The 25013-nt window shown below is 44.4% G+C and overlaps 1 protein-coding gene across 2 annotated transcripts in view; it reads right to left on the bottom strand.

The window, feature by feature from the left end:
* Window positions 1–250: 250 nt before the first annotated feature.
* hmgcll1 (3-hydroxymethyl-3-methylglutaryl-CoA lyase-like 1) overlaps window positions 251–25013 on the bottom strand; it is a 110711-nt gene continuing 85948 nt past the window's right edge. For both annotated transcript variants that reach the window (XM_048531363.2, XM_048531364.2), the window contains 2 exons: window positions 5933–6058; window positions 251–1285 (listed from right to left, as the gene is read on the bottom strand). In XM_048531363.2, coding sequence (XP_048387320.2) covers window positions 1184–1285; window positions 5933–6058 — 228 coding nt within the window. In that variant the 3' untranslated portion in view covers window positions 251–1183. The remainder of the gene's footprint in view (window positions 1286–5932; window positions 6059–25013) is intronic.

Genomic DNA, 25013 nt, shown 5'->3' with positions numbered 1-25013 from the left:
TATCTGGGACGTCCAGGAGTGGAACACTTGGGAGCAGATGAGGCAGAGGCAGAGGAATTGGGGCCAAGGGGTCACATTCTTGGAAGAGGGTGAGTGAGAGGAGGTGTAGTCCAGGTAGTTATGGGAGTCAATGATACAGGAAATCAAGGTCAGTCTCCTAAGCTCTGGATGCAACTGAAAACTGACCAATCCTATAGTCTTCCTACTGCTTAACAAGTGACCGAAGGAATCCAAGCAAAAGAGATTGTATTCCCAAGTTGGCTCCTAATAAAGATGACATTATCGGCCCAGCCTCTACTCTAGAGGTTCTCCTCCAGCATGCCCAATGATGTTTGATTTGGAACAAAGGATTCTATATTTTTAAACTAGCTCTTTTAGTAAAGACTTTTAGTTAAGAAATTTCCTGAAACCTAAATAAAATGTACATAGAAAACAACTCCAAGGGGATGTTAACTTGAAATCTACTGTGACGTAAAAAGTACAGGAGGCTCTGACGCAAAACCTTTCATTAAAAATGTGGCACATATTGATGAAGCCCAGTTCTCAGAACATTTGATTTTAGTTTCTATCCAGTCAGTCTTCACACGTGGGGTGAAATCTTGATGATTGACCATGATATTCCCAGAGTTTAATTTTGAAGCCAATATTTGCTGCATCACTTCATTCTGTATCTAATATTGTTTCAATCCAAAACCCTGCGGACCAAGAAGGTTGACATAGTGTTAAAACTCAGATCGGACCATGAAGATAGTGAGTGGTATCTGTGTGGTTGTTTGTTTGTCCCTACAAAGATGATGAATAAATGGAATGTAACATGTTATTGTTTATCTTGGTGAAAGAAAGCCTATTTAGGTGAGGAGTGATTGAGTTGGAGGAGACAGAATTTTCAAACTTTGTTTCTTGCGTTTCAGACTCTGTCGTTGTCCTTTGATAAGCTTGACTGGCACAAGAATGCTGTCTCACAACAGATAGTTTACTGCTGGCATTAAATAGAAGTGGTTCATTCACTCACAATTCATCTGACAGTGTTTGCACAAATGCAGAGCATGAGGTATCCTACCATGGCACGTAACATTATTTCAAGTGCTTCAGTGCAACTTTGAATTTAATAATCACATTAAATATTATGGCTTCAGTATTCGCAGCAAGGAATGTCTACTGAGCTCCATATCACGGATCCATATCATGGCTTGAAACATGCTTGAGCTACTTTTGAGTTGGTCTTCCTGTTCAGTGCATTGCAGATAAAGTGACCAGCTTCCATTAACTTGTATAAATCTATTCCCTGGTGTCAATAGAGAAAGAAAACATATTTAAAAAGTGGTACTAACAGTAAATATTCGCATTAATGTTTCTATGAGCAGTATTTATCCAACCAGACAAATAATAACAAAAGAAAATTGGAAAATTAGGATTTCGTTCAGCACTTGATCTGCATTTGAGGTTTATAACCTTGAATTGAACATTGTCCCAATTTGTTTCTTAAACTAAAATTCTAAATCCTAACCACGCATTTTCTGTAAAGCGTTCTTCCTCATTTTATCATTGGATCTTTGCCAATCACTTTAAATTGTAGTCCCCTGCTTCTGAATCTTTCTGCCAATGGAAGCATTTTCTCTCTATATATTCTGTCAAGACGCCATCCAATCCCCTGACCCCAACCCACGAATGGTTTTGAACATCTCTATAAATCTCTCAATCTTTACTGCTCTAAGGAAAACAATTTCTGCTTCACCACTGTATCTACAATCCAAAGCTACACATCCTTAGAACCATTCTTGTAAATTTTTCTACACATTCTCCAAGGTCTTCCTTCCTAAAACACAATGCCCAGAACTGGGCACAACACCCTAGAACTTGCAATGTTGTGATCTGGGAGGAGGATTGTGATCTGTGAGGAGGGTAATGATTGACTATGAAAGGGCATAAACTGTTGGAATGAACAAAGGAAGGATGAACAAGAAGTAACAATATAAAAACAAAGGGTATAAATGTAAATGATAATGAAGGAACGGAGAGACCTGGGTATATACATGCACAACTGTTGGAGGCAACAGGGTAGATTGAAAAAGTGGTTAAAAGATAACAGGATCCTTGGCTTTATAAACAGCAATCTGGAATACAATAGCACGGGGGTTAGAAACAGAATATTACAAAACACTGGTTTAGCCTCATTTGGAGCATTGTGTTTAATTCTAGACATTGCACTTCAGGAAGGATGTGAAGGTTTTAGAAAGAGTGAGGAAAAGATTTACAAGCATCGTTTGAGGGTTATAGGACAAATTGGAAAGGATATTTTCATGTAATTTCATAGAATTCCTACAGTGTGGAAACTGGCCATTCCGTCCATAGGGTACACACCGACCCCTTGAAAAGCATCCCCCTCAGACCCATCCGTCTACCCTCTCCTATAACCTTGCATATCCCTTAGCCAATCCACCTGATTTACAAATCTTTGGACTGTGGGGGGAAACTGAAGCACCAAGCAGAAACCCATACAGACATAGGGAGAATGTGCAAACTCCACACAGACAGCTGCCCAAGGGTGGAACTGAACACAAGTCCCTGGTGCTGTGAGACAGCAGCACTAACCACTAAGTCACTGTGCCTCCCAAACATTTATTTCACCAACTTTTTTAAAAATATAGAATCCCCACATTGTGGAAGCAGGCTATTGGGCTCATTGAGTCCACAGCTACCCTCCAACCCAGACCCACCCCCCTATTCCTGCATTTCCCATAGCCAATATACCTAACCAACACATCCCTGTATACCACAGGCAGTTTAGTACAGCTAATCCACCTAACCTGTACATCTTTGGACTATGGGTGGAAACTGGAGCACGTGGAGGAAGCCCATGCAGACATGGGGAGAATATACAAACTCCACACAGACAGTCGTCCAAGGCTAGAATTGAACCCGGGTCCTCAGTGCTGTGAGGCAGCAGTGCTAACCGTGCTGTCCTTATTTGCTAAAGCTGTTCAAAAGCATGAGGCACCTAAACAACCAGATCGCAGAAGTGCTGAAAGCCAGAGTATATCAATTTAATGTAATTGGTTAAAAAAATGGAAAAGTAGCAGGAGGCAGCCTTTTTTTACACAGGGAATATTGAGGATCTCAAATGCACTTCCTGACAGTATGCTGAAGGCAGACTCAACCATGGTTTTCATAATAATGTTGGATAAGCATCACAAAATAAATTTCCAAGGCTACAGGGAAAAGGCCGTGACAGGAGGACTCTGAGTTATTTTTGCAGCGAACCAGTATGAGCAAGAACAAGAGCTTCTTTAAATATATAAAAAGGAAGACAATGGCCATAGTGAACATGGGCTCCTCGGAGAACTAGGCCAGGGAAATTATAATGGGAAACCAGGAGGCAACAAATGTGTTGAATAAATATTTTGCGTCAGACTTCACAGTTTAAATTTTCCAAAATTACTAAATAGTCAAGGATAAAGAGAGGAGAGGAAATGAATACACTAATCATTACTAGAAAAAAAAGAGTGTTTGGGAAACTAATAAGGCTAAAGACAGATAAATCCCCCGGACCTGATAGGATGCATCCAAGAATATAAAACAGAACTAGCTGCAGATATTAGATGCACCAAAAGTAATCTTCCAAATATCCTTAGATTCTGGAATGGTCCCAGAAGATCGGAAAACTGTCAACTTAACACCTTTATTTGAAAAGTGAAGCAGACAAAAAGAAATCATTATCAGCCAGCTAACTTAACGCCTCTTATGTGGAAAATGTTAGAGTCTATAATAAAAGATGTAATAGCATTTAGAAATCCATAATATGGTTAATCGGAATTAACATGATCTCAGAAAGATGAAACCTCATCTGACAAACTTACTAGAATTCTTCAAGGAGGTAACAAGCAGGGTAGATAAAGAGGAAGCAGTAAATGTGATATACTGGGATTTTCAGGTACCACACATTAGAATACCCCACATTACATAAGACAGGCATTTTCAAGATGGCAAGCTGTAACTAGTAGTGTCCCATAGGGAACAGTGCTGTAGCCACAATTATTTACAATATTTATTAATGGTGAGAAAAGTGGATGTACTACAGCCAAGATAGCAAATCACAGTAAAGTAGGTGGTAAGACAAGTGGTGAAGATGACACACAGCCTTCAAATGGATTTTGACAAATTATGTCAGTGGGCAAAACCTTGGCAGACGAGATATGATGTGGGAAAAGTTGGTGGGGTGTGGGTGCAAAGGTGCATAAAAGCAGTAAGATTTTGCTAAAACTATACAAGGCATTAGTCAGCCCAACAGGTTTAAGCCTCTTATCTAAGGCCTTGGAGAATGGTCACAAGGCATAGAGTTATTGTCTAATGAAGAGAAGTAGAGTAGGTTGGGGCTGTACTCATTGGAATTTAGGAGAATGAGAGCAATTCTTATTGAAACACACAGGATTCTTACAAGGAACTGTAGGGCCACGAGATATTCAAATTGTTTAAGTCTTTGTAGCATAGGAACTGCCAAAATGATATATGAAGTACAAACAGAAATTGCTGGAGAAACTCAGCAGGTCTGGCAACATTTGTGGAAAGGAAAATAAAGGTAAAGTTTATTAGCCTTTGTCCTGCACAAGGTTCATTAGACTCAAAACATTGCTTTCCCTCCACATGTGCTGCCGGATCTATTTGAGTTTCTCCAGCCATGTCTGGTTTTGTTTCAGATCTTTGACATCCACAGCTCTTGTTAATTTAAAATTCTAGGGGTACTTGTCAGGGTGGATACAGAAAGACTTTTCCCACATGGAAGAGTCTAGGTCCAGATGGAATAATCTCAGAATAAGTGGTCATAATTTAAGACAGAGATGAGCAAGAATCTGTGAATGTGGAATGGACATTTTATCGCAGGCAATTGGTCTTATAATTGCAAGGATTGAATAAGCATTAAGAAGCTGAGAAGAGGATACAGTAGTGATGTTAAAACTGTTGTGTACTCTGGAGCCAGCCTTATGGAGTGATAGTACAATTTCTGCTTTGTTATGTTCCTATTTCACTGTTAATCAATTCTGTGCTTCTGGTGTTGCCAGTGACTTACCAACGCAGAGATCTGTTCCTTGGGAATTTGCATACATCAAGAAAGAGGCATGTAGCTATTTTTCAAATAAGATGCTACTCTCCTAAAAACCAAGAGAAAATCAGAGGGTCTAGTTGTTTGAACTTTCACCGCACACTTACAATTTTTGAAGTTCTGTGCCAGGAACAGTTAAGTGAAAGACTATCCCAAATGGTGCAGGTAATGGAAAAAGCTGAAGTTGAACTGGAATCTTCCCTCACCCCATTATTTAGCAAAGATGTTTGCTGGAATCGGTTAATATAATATAACTCAGATGCGCATCTCCATTATTGAAGCCCAGGTGATTTCCCCAAAGGGAGGAAAGTGAAATGGCAAGTTCAGTGTCAGCTGCTGCCATGCACTTCCTAGAAATGGGTTACAAAGCAGCACCTGCAGAGGCCCTGGGAGAAGGTCATCTAACAGAACAATCAAAGGGAGAGGGAACAATATTTGAATATGTACTTTGAAAGTGAGCCCAACTTTCAGACGCTAAAGGATTTCAGCTGATGCAAGTCTTTTTAGTAAGTCATCGACATGGATATTTAAAAAGTGCTCATTTATGCTAGAGGTTATGATCATTACGCAGTTTCACCAGCAACATATACCTGTATTAAATAGCTGCATAACATACCTGTGCAATATACCTGCACTTTTAGTGCTGAAGAGGATGTGGAAAATAGAACTCATGAATCCTTGCAGACTTTTCTCACCTCTAAACACAGGTCTTTCAGAACATAAAACTCAACTTTAGCACTGTTTAAGATATTTTTGGAAGAACTTCAAAAGCAGGTTATTTATAATTAGTCTTAAATAATGTTAGTCAACTTAATAATTTCAAAGTCAACCCACCGTCTGAATACCCAAGCCACTCAGCATGTACACAACATCTTCTGTTGAGACATTTCCAGAAGCTCCACTGGCATATGGGCAACCACCAAGTCCAGCGACAGAGCAATCCACGACATTGATCCCCATCTGTAGAAAACAGCAGAACTTAATCCATGGCATCATATTTTTCTCAAATTCACTTACAGAATGTGGGGTTTGCTGGTAAGTCTTACATTTATTGTCTATTCTCTAACACCCAGCTGATAGTGACAACTGCCAACGTCCCACAGTAAAGACTCCCAACATCCAGCAGTGACCACGCCCATCATCCCAGTGACCATGCCCACCAACCCATGGTGACCACTCCCAACATCCCACAGTGACCACTCCCAACATTCCGTCGTAACCACTCCCAAAATCCAGCAAAGGCCACTCCCATTATCCCACAGGTAGTGACCACTACCAACATCCACACTAACCACTCCCTAGATATCACAGTGAACATTCCCAACATCCCACAGTGACCACTCCCAACATCCAACAGTGACCACTCCCATAATGCCGCAGATAGTGACAACTCCCAACATCCCACAGTGGCCACTCTCAACAGCCCGCACATAGAGACCACTCCCAGCAGTGATCACTCCAAACATTCAGAAAATAGTGACCACTCCCAACATCCCACAGTGACCAATTCCAACATCTAGCAGTGACCACTTGAAACAGTCAGAAGATAGTGACCAGTCACAACATTCCACAGTGACCACTCCCAACATGCCGCTATGACCACTTCCAACATTCAGAAGATAGTGACCAATCCCAACATCCCACAGTGACCAGGCACAACATCCAGCAGTGACCACTCCCAACATTCAGAAGACAATGACCACTCCCAACATTCCACAGTGACCTGTCCCAATATCCCGAAGAGAATGGTCACTCCCAACATCCAACAGTGACCACTCCCAACATCCTGCAGATCGTGACCACTGCCAACATCCCGCACATAGAGACCACTCCCAAGATACCACAGTGACCACTCAAACATCACACAGTGACCACTCCCAACACCCCACAGTGACCACTCCCAGCATCCAAAAGATAGTAACCACTCCCAAAATCCCACAGTGACGAATCCCTACATCCAGCAGTGACCATTCTAAGCATTCAGAAAATAGTGACCACTCCCGACATCCAACGTGACCCACTCCCAACAACCCACAGAGACCAACCCCAACATCCAACAATGACCACTACCAACATCCAGCAGATAGTAACCATTCCTAAAGTCCCACAATGACCACACCCAACATCTAGCAGTGACCACTCCCAACATCCCACAGTGAACAATCCCAACATCCTATAGTGATTCCACCAAAACACCACAGTAAGCACTCACAACATCCCACAGTGGCCAATCCCAACAGCCCGCAGATAATGACCACTGCCATTATCCCACAGTAACCACACCCAACATCCCACAGCAAACACTGCCATCATCCCGCAGATAGTGACCATTCCCAACATCCCACAGTAAGCACTCACAACATCCCACAGTGGCCAATCCCAACAGCCCGCAGATAATGACCACTGCCATTATCCCACAGTAACCACACCCAACATCCCACAGCAAACACTGCCATCATCCCGCAGATAGTGACCATTCCCAACATCCCACAGTAAGAACTCACAACATCCAGCAGATAGTGACCACTCCCAACAACCACAGTGACTGCTCCCAAAATCCAGCAGTGAACACGTCGAAGATCTTACAGTAACCACACCCAACATCCCACAGTGACCACTCCCATCTTGCAGCAGTAACCACTCCCAACATACAGCATTGACCACTCGCAACATCCCACAGTAACCACTCGCAACATCCCACAGTGTCCACTCCCAACATCCCAGAGACCACTCCCAATGTCCAGCAGTGGCCAGTCCCAACATCTAGCCGTGACCACTTCCAACATTCAAAAGATAGTAGCCACTCCCAACATCCCAAAGTAACCACTCCCAACATTCTGCAGTGATGACTCCCATCATCTAGCAGTGACCATTCCCACCATTCAGAAGATAGTGACTGAACCCAAATTCGCACAGTGGCCACTCCCAACGTCCCAGGGACCGCTCCAAACATCCAGCAGTGACCACTCCCAACATCCCGCAGTGATCACTCCCAATATTCCAGAGTGACAACTCCAAAAATGCTGCAGTAAGCACTCCAAACATCCCACAGCAACTACTTTCAACATCTCACAGTAACCACACCCGACATCCCATTGACCACTCCCAACATCGTGCAGTGACCACTCCCAACATCCCGCAGCAAACACTCCCAACATCCCAGAGTAAACACTTCCAACATCCCATAATGAGCACCCCCAACATCCAGCAGTGCCTCCCAAAATTCCACAGTAACCACTCCAAACATGCAGCTGTGATCACTCCCAACATCCCAAAGTAACCATTCCCAACATCCCAGTGACCAGTCCCAATATCCAGCAGAGACCACACTCAACATCCCGGAGGGACCACACCTAACAAAACACAGTGACCACTCCCAACATCCCACAGTAATCGTTCCCAAAATTCAGCAGTTACCACTCCCAACATCCCAGGGACCACTGCAAACATCCAGTGACCAATCCCAACATCCCACAGTGACCAGTCCCAACATCCCACAGTAACCACTCCCAACATCCTCCAGTGACCACTCACAACATCCCCCAAGAACGACTCCTAACATCCCAAACTGATCACTCCCATCATCCAACAGTGACCACCACCAACATTGCTGCAGTGACCACATGAAACTTCCCAAAGTAACCACACCCAACTTCCCACAGTGGCCTCTCCCAACATCTCACTGTGACCATTCCCAACAGCCCACTGTGACCACTCTGAATATTCCGCAATGAGAACTCCCAACATGCCGCAGTGACCACTACCAAAATGCACAGTGACCACTCCCAATATGAAGTATTGACCACTCCTATCATCCCACGGTAACCATTCCCAATATCCCAGAGAAATCTCTCGCAACATCACAGTGACCACTCCCAACATCCTACAATGACCACTCCCAAAATCCCGCAATAAACACTCCCAACATCTGATAGTAACTACTCCCAACATCCCGCAGTGATCAACCCCAACATCCCATTGTGACCACTCCCACTATCCTGCACTGACCATTCCCGACATCCCACAGTGTCCACTCTGAATATTCCGCAGCGACAACTCCCAATATGCCGCAGTGACCACTACCAAAATGCACAGCGACCACTCCCAGTATGAAGTATTGACCACTCCTATCATCCCACGGTAACCATTCCTAACATCTCACAGAAACCTCTCGCAACATCACAGAGTGAGCACTACTGACATCCTACAGTGACCACTCTCAACATCCCCCAATAACCACTCCCAACATTCTACAGTAACCACTCCCAATGTCCCGCAGTAACCACTCCCAACATCCCACAGTGGCCACTCCCAAAATCCCACACTGACCACTTCCAACATCCCACTGTGACGACTCCCAACATTCCACAGTGACCACTCGCAACATCCCACAGTGACCACTCGCAACATCCCACAGTGACCACTCCCAACATCCTACAGGGACCATTCCCAACGTCCCACCCTAACCACTCCCAAGATCCCACAGTGATCAATCCAAACATCCAGTAGTGACCACTCCCAACATCCCACTGCGATGTCTCCCAACATCCCACAGTAACCATTCCAAACATCCCCCAAGAACCACTCCCAACATCCCACAGTAACCATTCCAAACATCCCCCAAGAACCACTCCCAACATCCCACAGTGACCACTCCCAACATACCGCAGTGAACACTCACAACATCCTACGGTAACAAATCCCAACATCCAGCAGTGGCCAGTCCCAACATTGCCATAGTGACCACAGGAAACATCCCAAAGTAACCATTCCCAACACTCCACAAGGACCACTCCCAATATCCCACAGTGACCATTCTCGATATTCCAGAGTGACCACTCCCAACATGCCGCAGCAATCTTGCCCAATAAGAAGCCGTGACCACTCCCATCATCCCACAGCAACCATTCCCAACATCCCGCAGAAACCTCTCACAACATCACACAGTGACCACTCACAACATCAGAGAGCCAGGAGGGGGCACGAGAAAGGCTTGGCAGAACGGATTAGGGAAAACACAAAGGCATTTTACACTTATGTGAGGAATAAGAGAATGGTCAAAGAAAGAGTAGGGCTGATCAGGGATAGCATAGGGAACTTGCGTGTGGAGTCTGAGGAGGTAGGGGAAGCCCTTAATGAGTTTTTTGCTTCTGTCTTTACGAAAGAAACGAACTTTGTAGTGAATGAAACCTTTGAAGAGCAGGTGTGCATGCTGGAATGGATAGAGATAGAGGAAGCTGACGTGCTGAAAATTTTGTCAAACATTAAGATTGACAAGTCGCCAGGACTGGACCAGATTTGTCCTCGGCTGCTTTGGGAAGCGAGAAATGAAATTGCTTCGCCATTTGTGAAGATCTTTGCATCCTCTCTCTCCACCGGAGTCGTACCTGAGGACTGGAGAGAGGCAAATGTAATTCCTCTCTTCAAGAAAGGAAATAGGGAAATCCCCAGCAATTACAGACCAGTAAGTCTCACGTCTGTCGTCTGCAAGGTGTTAGAAAGGATTCTGAGGGGTAGGATTTATGACCATCTGGAGGAGCATGGCTTGATCAAATACAGTCAACACGGCTTTGTGAGGGGTAGGTCATGCCTCACAAACCTTATCGAGTTTTTTGAGGATGTGACTAGAAAAGTTGATGAGGGTCGAGCTGTGGATGTGGTATATATGGACTTCAGTAAGGCATTTGATAAGGTTCCCCATGGTAGGCTCATTCAGAAGGTCAGGAGGAATGGGATACAGGGGAACTTAGCTGCTTGGATACAGAATTGGCTGGCCAACAGAAGACAGCGAGTGGTAGTAGAAGGAAAATATTCTGCCTGGAAGTCAGTGGTGAGTGGGGTTCCACAGGGCTCTGTCCTTGGGCCTCTACTGTTTGTAATTTTTATTAATGACTTGGATGAGGGGATTGAAGGATGGGTCAGCAAGTTTGCAGACGACACAAAGGTCGGAGGTGTCGTTGACAGTATAGAGGGCTGTTGTAGGCTGCAGCGGGACATTGACAGGATGCAGAGATGGGCTGAGAGGTGGCAGATGGAGTTCAACCTGGATAAATGCGAGGTGATGCATTTTGGAAGGTCGAATTTGAAAGCTGAGTACAGGATTAAGGATAGGATTCTTGGCAGTGTGGAGGAACAGAGGGATCTTGGTGTGCAGATACATATATCCCTTAAAATGGCCACCCAAGTGGACAGGGTTGTTAAGAAAGCATATGGTGTTTTGGCTTTCATTAACAGGGGGATTGAGTTTAAGAGTCGTGAGATCTTGTTACAGCTCTATAAAGCTTTGGTTAGACCGCACTTGGAATACTGCGTCCAGTTCTGATCGCCGTATTATAGGAAAGATGTGGATGCTTTGGAGAGGGTTCAGAGGAGGTTTACCAGGATGCTGCCGGGACTGGAGGGCTTATCTTATGAAGAGAGGTTGACTGAGCTTGGTCTCTTTTCATTGGAGAAAAGGAGGAGGAGAGGGGACCTAATTGAGGTATACAAGATAATGAGAGGCATAGATAGAGTTGATAGCCAGAGACTATTTCCCAGGGCAGAAATGGCTAGCACGAGGGGTCATAGTTTTAAGCTGGTTGGTGGAAAGTATAGAGGGGATGTCAGAGGCGGGTTCTTTACACAGAGAGTTGTGAGAGCATGGAATGCGTTGCCAGCAGCAGTTGTGGAAGCAAGGTCATTGGGGTCATTTAAGAGACTGCTGGACATGCATATGGTCACAGAAATTTGAGGGTGCATACATGAGGATCAATGGTCGGCACAACATTGTGGGCTGAAGGGCCTGTTCTGTGCTGTATTGTTCTATGTTCTATGTTCTATGTTCTATCATACAGTGACCATTCACAACATCACACAGTGACCATTCACAACATCATACAGTGACCACACCCAATGTCCCACTGTGAACACTCCCAACATCCCAGTGACCGCTCCAAACATCCAGCGGGAACCACTCCCAACATTCAGAACATAGTGACCATTACAAACATACTGCAGTCACAATTCCCTACGTCCCACAGCAATCACTTCCAACATCCAGCAGTGAACACTCCCAATATCCCGCACTAACCATTCCCAACATCCAGCAGTGACCACTGACAACATCCCACAGTGACCACTCCCAATATTCCCCAGTGACAACTCCAAACATCTCACAGTAACCACTTCCAACATCCCAGTGACAACTCCCAACATTCCGCAGTGTCCTCTCCCAATATTCCACAGTGAAAACTCCGCAAATGCTGCAATGACCACTCCCAACATCCCATGGTAACCACTCCCAACTTCGCACAGTGACCAGTCCCAACATCCCACAGTAACCGCACCCAAAATTCAGCAGTGACCACTCCCAACACCCCACAGTGATCACACCCAACATCCCACAGTAGACACTCCCAACATCCCAGTGACCACTCCAAACATCCAGCCGGGACCACTCCCAAAATTCCACAGTGACAACTCGCAACATTCAGAAGATAGTGAGTATTCCAAACATACCACATTGACCACTCCCTATGTCCAGCAGCGACCACTCACAACATCCCACAGAGACCACACCTAACATACAGAAACCACACCCAACATCCAGCAGTGACCACTCCCAACATCCCATAGTGACCACTCCCAACATTCCACAGTGAACACCCCCAACATCAATCAGAGATCACGTTCAACATTCCACAATGACCACTCCCAACATTCCACAATGACCACTCCAAACATACAGCAGGGACAACTCACAAAATTCCACATTGACCTCTCCGAACATTCAGAAGTTAGTGACCATTCCAAACATACTGCACTGACCACTCCCTATGTCCAGCAGTGACCACTACCAACATCCCACAGTGAACACCCCCAACATCAATCAGTGATCACGCTCAACATTCCACAATGACCACTCCAAACATACAGCAATGATCATTCCTAACATTCAGAATAGTGTCCACTCCAAACATTCCACACTGACCACTCCCAACATACAGCAGTGACAACCCCCAATATTCAGAAGATATTGACCATACCCAACATTCCACAGTGACCATTCCCAAAATCCCACATTGCCCAGTCCCAACATCCCACAATAACCAGTCCCAACATCCCGCAGGGACCATTCCCACTGTTCCATTCTAACCACTCCCAACATCCCACTGTGACCACACCCAACCTCCCAGAGTAACCATGCCCAACATCACACAGTGGCCACTCACAAGATTACATAGTGACCACGCTCAACATCCCACAGTGACCATTCCCAACATCCCTCATTGACCACTCCCATCATCCCACAGTAACCACTCCCAACTTCCTGCAAAAACCACTCCCAACATCCTGCAGGGACCATTCCCTACATTTCACTCTAACCACTCCCAACATCACACAGTGACCACTCCCAAGATTACACAGTGACCACTCGCCACATCCCACAGTGACCACTGCCAACATCCTACAGTAACCACTCCCAACATTCCGCAATAAACACTCTCAACATCCCGCAATAACCACTCCCAACATCCAGCAATAATCACTCCCAACATTCCACAGTGACAACTCCCAACATCCAGCAATGATGAAAATCAACATCCAGCAGTGACCACTCCAAATATCTCACAGTGATCACTCCCAACATCCCACTGCGACCACACCCAACGTTCCACAGTAACCACTCCCGACATCAAACCGTGACCACTACCAAGATTACATAGTGACCACTCTCAACATCCTACAGTGACCAATCCCAACATCCTGCATTGACCACTCCCAAAATCCTACAGTAACCATTCCCAACATCCCACAATAACCACTCCCATCACCCCACAGTAGCCACTTCCATCATCCCGCAGAAACCACGCCCAACACCCCACAGTCACCAATCCGAACATCCAGCAGTGACCACACCCAACATCCGGCAGCGACCACACCAGTCAGAAGATGGTGACCACTCCCGGCATCCCAGTGACCACACCCAACTACCTACAGTAACCACTCCCAACATCACACAGTGACCACTCCCAAGATTACACAGTGACCACTCACAACGTCCCAGTGACCAATCCCAAAATCTCGCATTGACCACTCCCAACATACTACAGTAACCACTCCCAACATCCCACAATGACCACTCCCAGCATCTCACTGTAACCACTCCCAACATCCCAAAGTAACCATGTCCACCACCCCACAGTCACCAATCCGAATATCCAGCAGTGGCCACTCCCAACCTCTGGCAGTGGTCACTCCCAACATCCGGCAGTGGACACTCCCAACAGTCAGATGATGGTAACTACTCACATCATCCCACTGCAAACATACCAAACATCCCACAGTGGCCAATCTCAACATCCATCAGCGAAAACTCCCAAAATTCTGAAGATAGTGACCACTCCCGAACATCCCACAGAGACTACTCCCAAAATCCTGCAGTGACATACTGCAGTCGCCACTCCATAGGTCCCACAGAAACCACGCCAAACATACAGCAGTGACTACTCCCAATATCCTGCATTGACCACTCCCAACAACCCACTGTGACCACTCCCAAAATCCTGCAGAGACCACTCCCAAGATTCTACAGTAACCACTCCCAACATTCCACTGTGACCACTCCCAACATCTCACAGTAACCACTTCCAACATCTCACAGTAACCTCTCCCAACATCCCACAGTAACCACTCCCAATATTCCAGTGACAACTCCCAACAACCCACAGTAACCACTTGCAACATCTCACAGTAACCTCTCCCAACACCCCACAGTAGCCACTCCCAACATCCCGCAGTGACAGCTCTGAGAATGCTGCAGTGACCACTCCCAACATCCCACAGTAACCACTTCCAACATCTCACAGTAACCACACCCAACATCCCAATGACCACTCCCAACTTTCAGAAGATAGTAACCACTCCCAACATTCTACAGTAACTGCACCCAAAATTCAGCAGTGGCCACTCCCAACACCCACAGTGATCACACCCAACATCCCACAGTAGCCACTCCCAACATCCCAGTGACCACTCCAAATATCCAGCAGGGACAACTCCCAACATTCCACAGTGGCCACTTGCAACATTCAGAAGATAGTGAGCATTCCAAACATCCCGCATTGACCACTCCCTATGACCAGCATCGACCACTCCCAATATCCCGCAGCAACCACTCCCAAAATCCCAGAGTAAACACTTCCAACATCCCATAGTGAGCACCCACAACATCCAGTATTGCCTTCCAAAATTCCACAGTAACAACTCCAAACATGCAGCCATGATCACTCCCAACATCTCAAAGTAACCATTCCCAACATCTGACAGTAACCACTCCTAATATCCCACAGGAAACACTCCCAACATCCCGCAATAACCACACACATCATCCCGCAGGGACCATTCCCAACATTCCACTCTAACCACTCCTAACATCCCACAGTGACCAATCCAAACTTCCAGTAGTGAACACACCCAACATCCCACAGTAACCACTCCCAACATCTGGCAGTAACCAATTCCAACCTCCAGCAGTGGCGAAACCCAACATCCCACAATGACCACTCCAGACATCACGCAGTGACCACTTGCAACATCACGCAGTGACCACTTGCAACATCACGCAGTGACCACTCACAACATTCCAAGTAGCCACTCCCAACATCCTACAGTGACCACTCCCAACATCCCACTGCGACCACACCCAACGTCCCACAGTAACCATTCTCAACATCACACAGTGACCACTCCCAAGATTACACAGTGACTACTCCCAACATCCCACAGTGACCACTCCCAATATTCTACAGTGACCACTCCCAACATCCTATAGTGACCACTCCCAACATCCCGCAGTGACCACTCCCAATATTCCACAGTGACCACTCCCAAAATCCCACAGTAACCATTTCTAAAATCTCACAGTAACCACTTACATTTCACAGTAACCACTCCCAACATCCCACATTGACGACTCCCAACATCCTACAGTAACCACTCCCAACATCCCACAGAAACAACTTCCAACATTTCACAGTAACCACCTTCCAACATCTCACAGTAACTACACCCAACATCCCGCAACAACCATTCCCAACATACCGCAGTAAACCCTTCCAAAAACCCATAGTGAGCACCTCCAACATCCATCAGTGAGCACCCCCAACATCCATCAGTGACCAACCCCAACATCCCACAGTGACAACTTCCAAAATTCCACAGTGAACTCCCCCAACATCATTCAGTGACCATGCCCAACATTCCACAATGACCACTCCCAACATCAAGCAATGATCATTCCTAGCATTCAGAATAGTGTCCACTCCAAACATTCCACACTGACCATTCCTAACACACAGCAGTGACAACCCCAAATATTCAGAAGATATTGACCACACCCAACATTCCACCGTGAACATTCTGAACATCCTGCATTGACGACTCCCAACATCCTACAGTAATCACTTCCAACATCGTGCAATAACCATTCCCAACATCCTACAGTGACCACTCCCAACATCCCGCAGGGACAATACCAAACGTTCCCCTCTAACCACTCCCAATATCCCACTGTGACCACTCCCTTTCTCCCGCACTGGCCACTTCTAACATCCCACAGTGACCACTCCCAACATCCCACTGTGATCACTTGAAACATCATCCAGTGACCACTCCCATCATCCTACAGAAACCACTCCTATCATCCCACTGTGACCACTCGCAACATCATCCAGTGACCACTCCCAACATCCCGCAGTGACCACTCCCAACATCCCACAGTATCCACTTCCAAAATCTCACAGTAACCACTTACATCTCACAGTAACCTCTCCCAACATCCCACTGTAACAACTGTCAACATCCCACAGAAACCACTTCCAACATTTCACAGTAACCACCTTCCAACATCTCACAATAACCACACCCAACATCCCACAGTGACCAGTTCCAACATCCAGCAGTAAACAGTCCCAATATCCCACTGTGACCGCTCCCAACATCCCACTGTGACCACTCCCAACATCCCATAGTGGCCACTTGCAACATCATCCAGTTACCACTCCCAACATCCTACAGAAACCACTCCCAACACCCTACAGTGACCACTCCCATCATCCCGCAATAACCACTCCCAACATCCCACTGCGACCACACCCAACGTCCCACAGTAACCATTCCCCACATCACACAGTGACCACTCCCAAGATTACACAGTGACCAAACCCAACATACAGCAGTGCCAAATCCCAACATCACAGTGGCCACCCCAACATCCCACAGTGACCAATCCCAGCATCACAAAGTGACCAATCCCAACCTCCAGCAGTGAAAACTCCCAACATCCCACAGTAACCACTCCCAACATCCCAGTGACCACCCCAACATCCCACAGTGGCCAATCCAAATGTCCAGCAGTGACCACTCCCAACATCCCTCAGTGGCCACTCCCGACAGCCAGCAGTGACCACACCCAACATCCATCAGTGACCACTCCCAACATACAGCAGTGACAACTCCTAATATTCAGAAGATATTGACCACTCCCAAAGTTCCACAGTGACCACTCTCAAGATCCAGCAGTGACTACTCCCAACATCCTGCAGATAGTGACCACTCCCAACATCCCACAGTGACCACTCCCAACAACTCACAGTAATCCCTGCCAACATCTTGCAGTCACCACTCATAACATCCACCAAGAACCACTCCCAACATCCCACAGTGTCCACTCCCAACATCCCACAGTGTCCACTCTCAACATCCCACACTAACTACTCCCAACATCCAGCATTGACTACTCCCAACATCCAGCATTCAGGGACCACCCACAAAATCCATCAGACAGAGGCCACCCCTAACATCCCACAGTGACTACTTCCAACGTCCAGCAGTGACTACTCCCAACAAAGAGCAGATAGTGACCATCCCATTGTCCAGCAGTGACCATTCCCAACATCCATTGGACCATGACCACTCCCAGCAACCAGCAGATTGTGGCCACCCCAATATCTAGCAGGCACGAACCAGCCTGAACAGACAAGAGAAACAAGTAAAATCCAGCTTGTTTGCATTATTAACCAAGTTGATATCCTCTCAGCTCCTTCTTTGTGAATCATGAGCATGGCCCTGCTGCTTGCGATATGCTGTGAATATGCTGCGTTTGCAAGATGCCATGAACATGCCTTTTATGTTTACTATATGTCATGAGCAAGACCCCACTGCTTGCTATAAACCAATGGTAAAATTGTCTTCCAACATGATGTAGTTCAGACTCTCAACATCTCGATCATAGAATCTCACAGAACAAAAGAAGGCCCTTCTGTTCAGTGTTCTGTAACGTTTAATTGAAAGAGAAGTCCAATTAGTTCCATATCCTTCTTCTTGCCCCATAATATATTTCCTTTCAAATGTTCATCCACCTTCCTTTCAATAGCATTAATTGGCTCTGCTCTATTACCCTTTCAGAGAATACATTCCAGATCATAACTCCCTGCTGACAACAAAACATTCTCCTCATCTTTTGTCAATCAGTTTCCTTTGGTTACTAACTGACCTGTCATTATGAACAATTTCTCCCTGTTTGCTCTATTCATGCTTATGATCATCTTACTTGCCTTGATTAAATCTCCTCTCAGCTTTTTTGATCAATGGGAAAATTCTAGATCCCTCTACTGCAGTTAAATCATGCAACCAATTGGCAAATTACATAGACTTCAACAAAATATGCGAAGGATCAAAGTTTTCAAGCAATTAATAATGCATAAATGCCCAAATGTTGTTTATTCAGTTTGTATGAGATGCTGCAAATATGAATTTATCCCAATACCATCATTCCCTATTTTATGAAACTAGCCAATCAAGCTAATTAAATCAATTAACTTAATTGTTGTAAATGCAGTGATTAATTTATTACAGTATTCTCACCAGCATAACAAAGTACAACCTGTGATTGAACCAAAACTAGATCAGCTTAACTGACTTATAAATCATGGCCTGAAAGAGTGTCGCGGTAATTGGGAACTGATTAGGTTTTCAGTTGCTATATGTGTGATACTGAGAGATACAGCAGATGGCAGTGTTAATTAACTGCAAAGCTCCTGTGAACGAGCTTAGTGTAAGGAATACATGTGGGTAGCCCCAAAACTGTATTTTAAAAAAAGTTATATTTATTCAATAACGTTCCTGACTCAGCATGGTCGTACTAATAGAATTACAGAATAGGACCATGAGAGATTCATAATTATGTAAATCTTTGTAATACGGTAACTGCCAAAATGATGCAGGGATTTGGGGCAGCATTGTGGCTCAGCTGTTACCACTGCTGCCTCACAGTGCCAGGGACCTGGGTTCAATTCCAGCCTCGGGTAACTGTCTGTGTGGAGTTTGTACCTTCTCCCTGTATCTGTGTGGGTTTCCACTGAGTGCTCTGGTTTCCTCCCACATTCCAAAGATGTGCAGGCTAGGTGGATTGGCCATGCTAAATTGCTTGTATTGCACAGGATTAGGTGGGTTAACCATGGTAAATGTGAACTTGCAGCGATAGGGAAAGGGTCTGGGTGGGCTGCTCCTTTTCAGAGGGTTGGTGTGGACTTGATGGGCCAAATGGTCTCTTTCCACACTACAGGGGTTCTATGACACCCTATTCTATGATATGTGAAACAAAAACACTTGCAACAGAAGCTCAGCAGGTCTGGCAGCATCTGTGAAGAGAAAGCAGGGACAATGTTTGATCCTTCATCAGAACGAGGAGAAGTTCGGAAAAGGTTTAATATATGCTGAAGGCAGGGGTTTAAAGGAGTGGAAGGATAGGTGAAGAAGGGACAAAACAGTTGCTGGAGAATGTCAGCAAGTCTGGCAGCATCTGTGAAAAAAATTCACAGCTAGTGTTTCAGATCTGGTGACCCTTCCTCAGAACAGGAGCCCAGAGAGAGAAACATAGTTAGGCAATTAAAGAGATGGAAATGGCATGTCAAGGAAGGAGAAAGGCTGATAATGGGAACTGTAAGTAGATTAAAACAGCAATGAATGGGCCTATTTCATTTGAGAACACCTAAAGAGATACTGATTGTGAGGAGACTTATAAAGTAGACTTGCCTTTCCATTATCACATGGGTTTTAAAATGGAAACCAGGCAGTCAGAATTAGGAAGTCAATCATAGTCCTGTGCTGTGACAGTACATTTTACTGTGAATCGGGCCTGATACTCGCAAAAGGGTGTGACACAATCAATCTTAAAGGTTGGGGGCTCAACATTGCACTATCCATCAGAATAATTTGGATGAATTGATAGGTTAATCAAGTTTGCAAACAACACTAAATAAGGGGACAGTGTAATATAGAAATGGAAGAAGGTAATGATAAGTGGTACTTGGAATCTGAGAAAAATATTTTCGAAAAGTTGAGAGACATATGAAAAGTAATCAAAAAGATTAATGCAATTTGGTGGGGGGGGTCATCGACCTGAAACACTAACTTTGATTTTGTCCATAAACACTGCCAGAGCAACTGAACATTTCCAGCATTTCCTGTTTACTTTTCAGATTTCCAGCATTCATCGTGCGTTTTAGATTGATGAAATGTTGGTATTTATCTCATAGGCTCAGAAATTAAATGAAGAAAACTTTTCTTCAGTTGTAGAGATTCGGTCAAGTTCCCACTGGACTACTGTGTACAATTCAGATGTTCAGTCTGTATTTAAAAAATCCATCAACAGAGTAGATACAGAGGAATTTGCATCCTTTATCCCACAAGCACAAAGAAATTTCTCTCACCTACCCAATTTCTAAGTATGTCAGATTAAATGGTGAAACAGTTGTGTGGTGCTAAATGTCCTATTCTTCTTACATCCCAGCTTGCAATATGGTGTTATACTTTAAGGGACGGCTTAGTGGTAATATCACTGGATTGTTAATCCAGAGACCCAGATAGGTCCCTGGGGCCCAGATTTTACTCTCACCATGGCAGACGATGGAATTTGAATCCAATAAAATATCTGGAATCAATGATGACTGTGAATCCATTGTCAGGGAAAAACCCATCTGGTTCACTAATGCCCTTTACCTAGTCTGGCTCACATGTGACTCCAGTCATTGACTCTTAACTACCCTCTGGGCAATTAGGGATGGGGAAAAATGCTGCCTAGTCAGCAACGCCTTCATCCCATGAATGAACAAAGTCAGAAGGTAATGTCATGGACCTTATTAGAAAGGATCTTGCATTTATATAGCACCTTCTCCACTCACCAAATTTCTCAAAGTGCTTTACAGTCAATAAGATATTTTTGAAATGTTGTCATTTTAGTAACATAGGAAATGCATAATGACCTCTGCACTGTTACACCCAAGTGAGCAGAGGTTGAATGGTTCCCTTCTTGTCCCCTTAATTCTCAAATAAAGAACCCTTATAATTTGAAACAATTATAAATAAATCTCACCTTTTTCTTTTTAGCTCGAGACAATCTCAGCCTATTTAAACTGGGCACACAACAGAAGTTCCCTGTCTTGGTACCACGCTACTGAACTTCTGCATGCACTCTAAAGTCTTGAGATCATTCATAAATTGCAACAATCATATTTGGTCATATGGTGGCTCAGTGGTTAGCACTGTTACTTCAGTGTTACCTCACAGTACCAAGGACCCAGGTTCAATTCTACCCTCGGGTAACTTTCTGTGTGCTTTTCTTTGGGTGCTCTGGTTTCCTCCCACAGTCCAAAGATGTGCTGGTTAGATGGATTGGCCATGATCAATTTTCCAAAGTGTCCAGTGATGTGCAAACTAGGAAGATTAGCCATGGGAAATGCAAGGTTATAAGATAGAGGGATGGATCTGGGTGGGCTGCTCTTTGGAGAATCAGTGTAGACTCAATGGCCTACTTGCACACTGCAGGGATTTTATGTTGAAGACTCCAGCTAAGATCCAATCCAGTGACTTCTGAAAAATGATCGTAACTTCTTTGTTTTTTCCATCATATATATTTATGGGGTCAAGGACCCTACTTATTTTGTCAACCTGTTCTGCCACTTACAATGATTTATATTGTACAAATTAGCATGCCCCACTTCTCATCCGCTCCCCTTAAAACTGTACCAATTTAAATCTCCTCTCCTCATTTTGCCTTCCAGAATGAATCATTCCACAATCTGCTGTTTTGACTTCTATTTGCCTGCCCTTTCCATGGTCTGTCTGTTTCATCCTAAAGTCTGCTATTATCCTTCTGACCTTTGTATCATCTGCAAATTTTTTGAAGTGAGTTCGCCCTATTCCCGATTCCAGATTTTAATATGAATCAATCCATGTAGTGGTCCTAATAAGTCCTGGAGGACACCATTGTTCACTTTAGCTGAGAAGCAGCTTATCTTCTGCTTTCTGCCCCCTAGTCAGTTTCGTATCCATGCAGCTCCTACTCAATTAATTCCATGGGCTTTAACTTTGCTAACTAGTTAAATCATCAATGCCCTTTGAAAGTTCACAAACACATCAACCCTCCTCTTCAGTGAAAAACCCAAATTAGATTTGTCAAACATGATTTGACTTTAACAAATCCACGCAGCCTTCTTTTTATTCACACATGTTTTTCCGAGCAATATTGTCCTGGTTTATGCTCTCGACAAGTTCCCCAATAATTGACTGAATCCCTGCAATTTTTTTAGATTTGGAAAGTAACATTTGCATTCCTCCACTCCTCTGGCAACATTCTTCTAGACAAATAGGACTGAACGATTATAGCCAAAGCCTCCTATATTGCCCTGTTGCTGCCATTTTGCAACTTTCATTGCATCCTACCTAGACTGCACTACCTACCTAGATTCTGTTGCTTTGAGTGTTGCTAACCATGTTAGTAACTCGACTGTCTCCATTTTATTCTTATTATTTTACCTGCTTCTCCACACATCTTTGGTGTAGACAGGCATATAGTAATGATTTAAGACCTCCTGCCATGTTCTCTACCAACACAAGATTTATTTTTCAAGCTATTTAGCTCTCCCTTGAGTATTACTTTTCTCTTTGCTTACCACACATTTCTGTTTTCATTATTATGCTTGGTTTGACGATGTATTATCAATCTAACTTTTACCTTTCTTCTGTTTCATTTTAATTGCATTCATTTGGCAAGCGCCAGTGTTGAATGCCTTAGTTATTGTGTACCTATCTATTTCCTCTTTGAAGGCTTCCCATTGTTTGTTTGTATTTTTTTAACTGATAATCATTGTTTCACTTCCACCTTGGACATATTGCTTTCCAAATCATCAAAGTACACCCCTCACCAGGTAAGTATCTTTCACATCCCATAATTAGTAATAAAACAACTTTGATCACTGGAATAGAACAGGTTTGTCGTCTACACATATCTACACTCTTCACTCTGTATTAGTGATAATGGGACCTGCAGATGCTGGAGAATCAAGATAATAAAATGTGAGGCTGGATGAACACAGCAGGCCCAGCAGCATCTCAGGAGCATTTGTGCTCCTGGGATGCTGCTGGGCCTGCTGTGTTCATCCAGCCTCACATTTTATTATCACTCTGTATTACTCCCCTGTTTATATTAAGCTAATTGAAGAATTCATTATTTTTATTCTGCTATTTTTGTATCTTTCGAATTTTGCTGCTTCCTATAATTTAGTACTTTGTAGTTCCTGCTCCTCTGCTAATTCTTAACACTAATCAAATAGAGAACAAAAGCAAAGTTGCTGGAGAAGCTCAGCAGGTCTGGCAGCATCTGTGATGGGAAAAACAGAGTTAACCTTTTCTCAGAATAGTTCTTTGTTTTCGTTCTTGATTTACAGCATCCGCAGATCTTTCAGTTTTTACTAATCAAATGGAGCCTATCTTGGAACTATCAAGCTTATCATCCCTTCATATAACAGGGTCATAACAATACATTGATCAATATTACTAAAGATACCCTTTCTTTCCTTCTTTGTGATGAATACACATGTAGACAGGTAGTTTGAAATGCCATTCTTGCCTTCAAATGAGCCAGATCTACATTATCACCAATATACTATAACCTTGAATGGCAACTTGTGTCTGAAGCTCACCAACCTTGTTGTAGCGTTTCAGGCATTTACACACACAGACTCCAAATCGCTTCAGAATTTGATGATGGAAGATGGACATCAATCAACAATGGATGACATCCTGCTAGCCCCTGAATGACATGGGCCATGGTGAGAAAGTTGGGAAATTTGTGATGGTGGCCAGTGAGGAACTTCTTAACGTCAAGAACAAAAAGTCAAAATTTCCAATCAAGTGTTGAATGGCTAGGTGCACTTCTCACTAGTTAGCAGCAAGAGGCTGATTAGAATGCGTTATGGCCTGGAAAGATTGACTTTCGCTATCAAAGTAGCAATCACCTTCCAAGTTCCTGAAGTTCATGGTGCAGGAGGTGCTCACTTCACACCTTGTGGAATAACTCCACATTCTGTACCCTGTCACCAAGTTACCCTTTGTTTACATGTGGAGAGTCCCTGACACTGATCCAGCTCCCTCAAAGTCAGAGTGAACTGGATGTCTGGCACTCCTGTCAGCTAGGGCTCCCTGATTGGGATCAGATTAACAGCTCCAATCAGGGAACTCATATTCTATGAGATCCACCTGACTGACCTCATTGAAATCACTACACCTTGGACTGTAAAAGACTGTAAAAGATGAAAAGCATTTGTACCTTCATTCTTGTAGGACATTCGGGCACAACTGATTATGAAAAGTGAATGTATATGAAGAAATGTGAGAATTTACACATAATGAACCCCATTCCCCATCTTTGTAATGCATAATATTTTCAATTCCAGCCCTGGGTGACTGTGTGGAATTTGCACGTTCTCCCCGCATCTCCATGGGTTCCCTCCGAGTGCTCTGGTTTCCTCTCATAGACTAAACATGTGCAGGTTAGGTGAATTTGTAATGCTAAATTGTCCTGTAATGTACAGGA

This window comes from Stegostoma tigrinum, chromosome 4, assembly GCF_030684315.1.
Source record: "Stegostoma tigrinum isolate sSteTig4 chromosome 4, sSteTig4.hap1, whole genome shotgun sequence".
Lineage (NCBI taxonomy): Eukaryota > Metazoa > Chordata > Chondrichthyes > Orectolobiformes > Stegostomatidae > Stegostoma > Stegostoma tigrinum.
The sequence above is the reverse complement of the archived record's forward strand: the minus strand, read 5'-3'. Positions and strand labels throughout refer to the sequence as shown.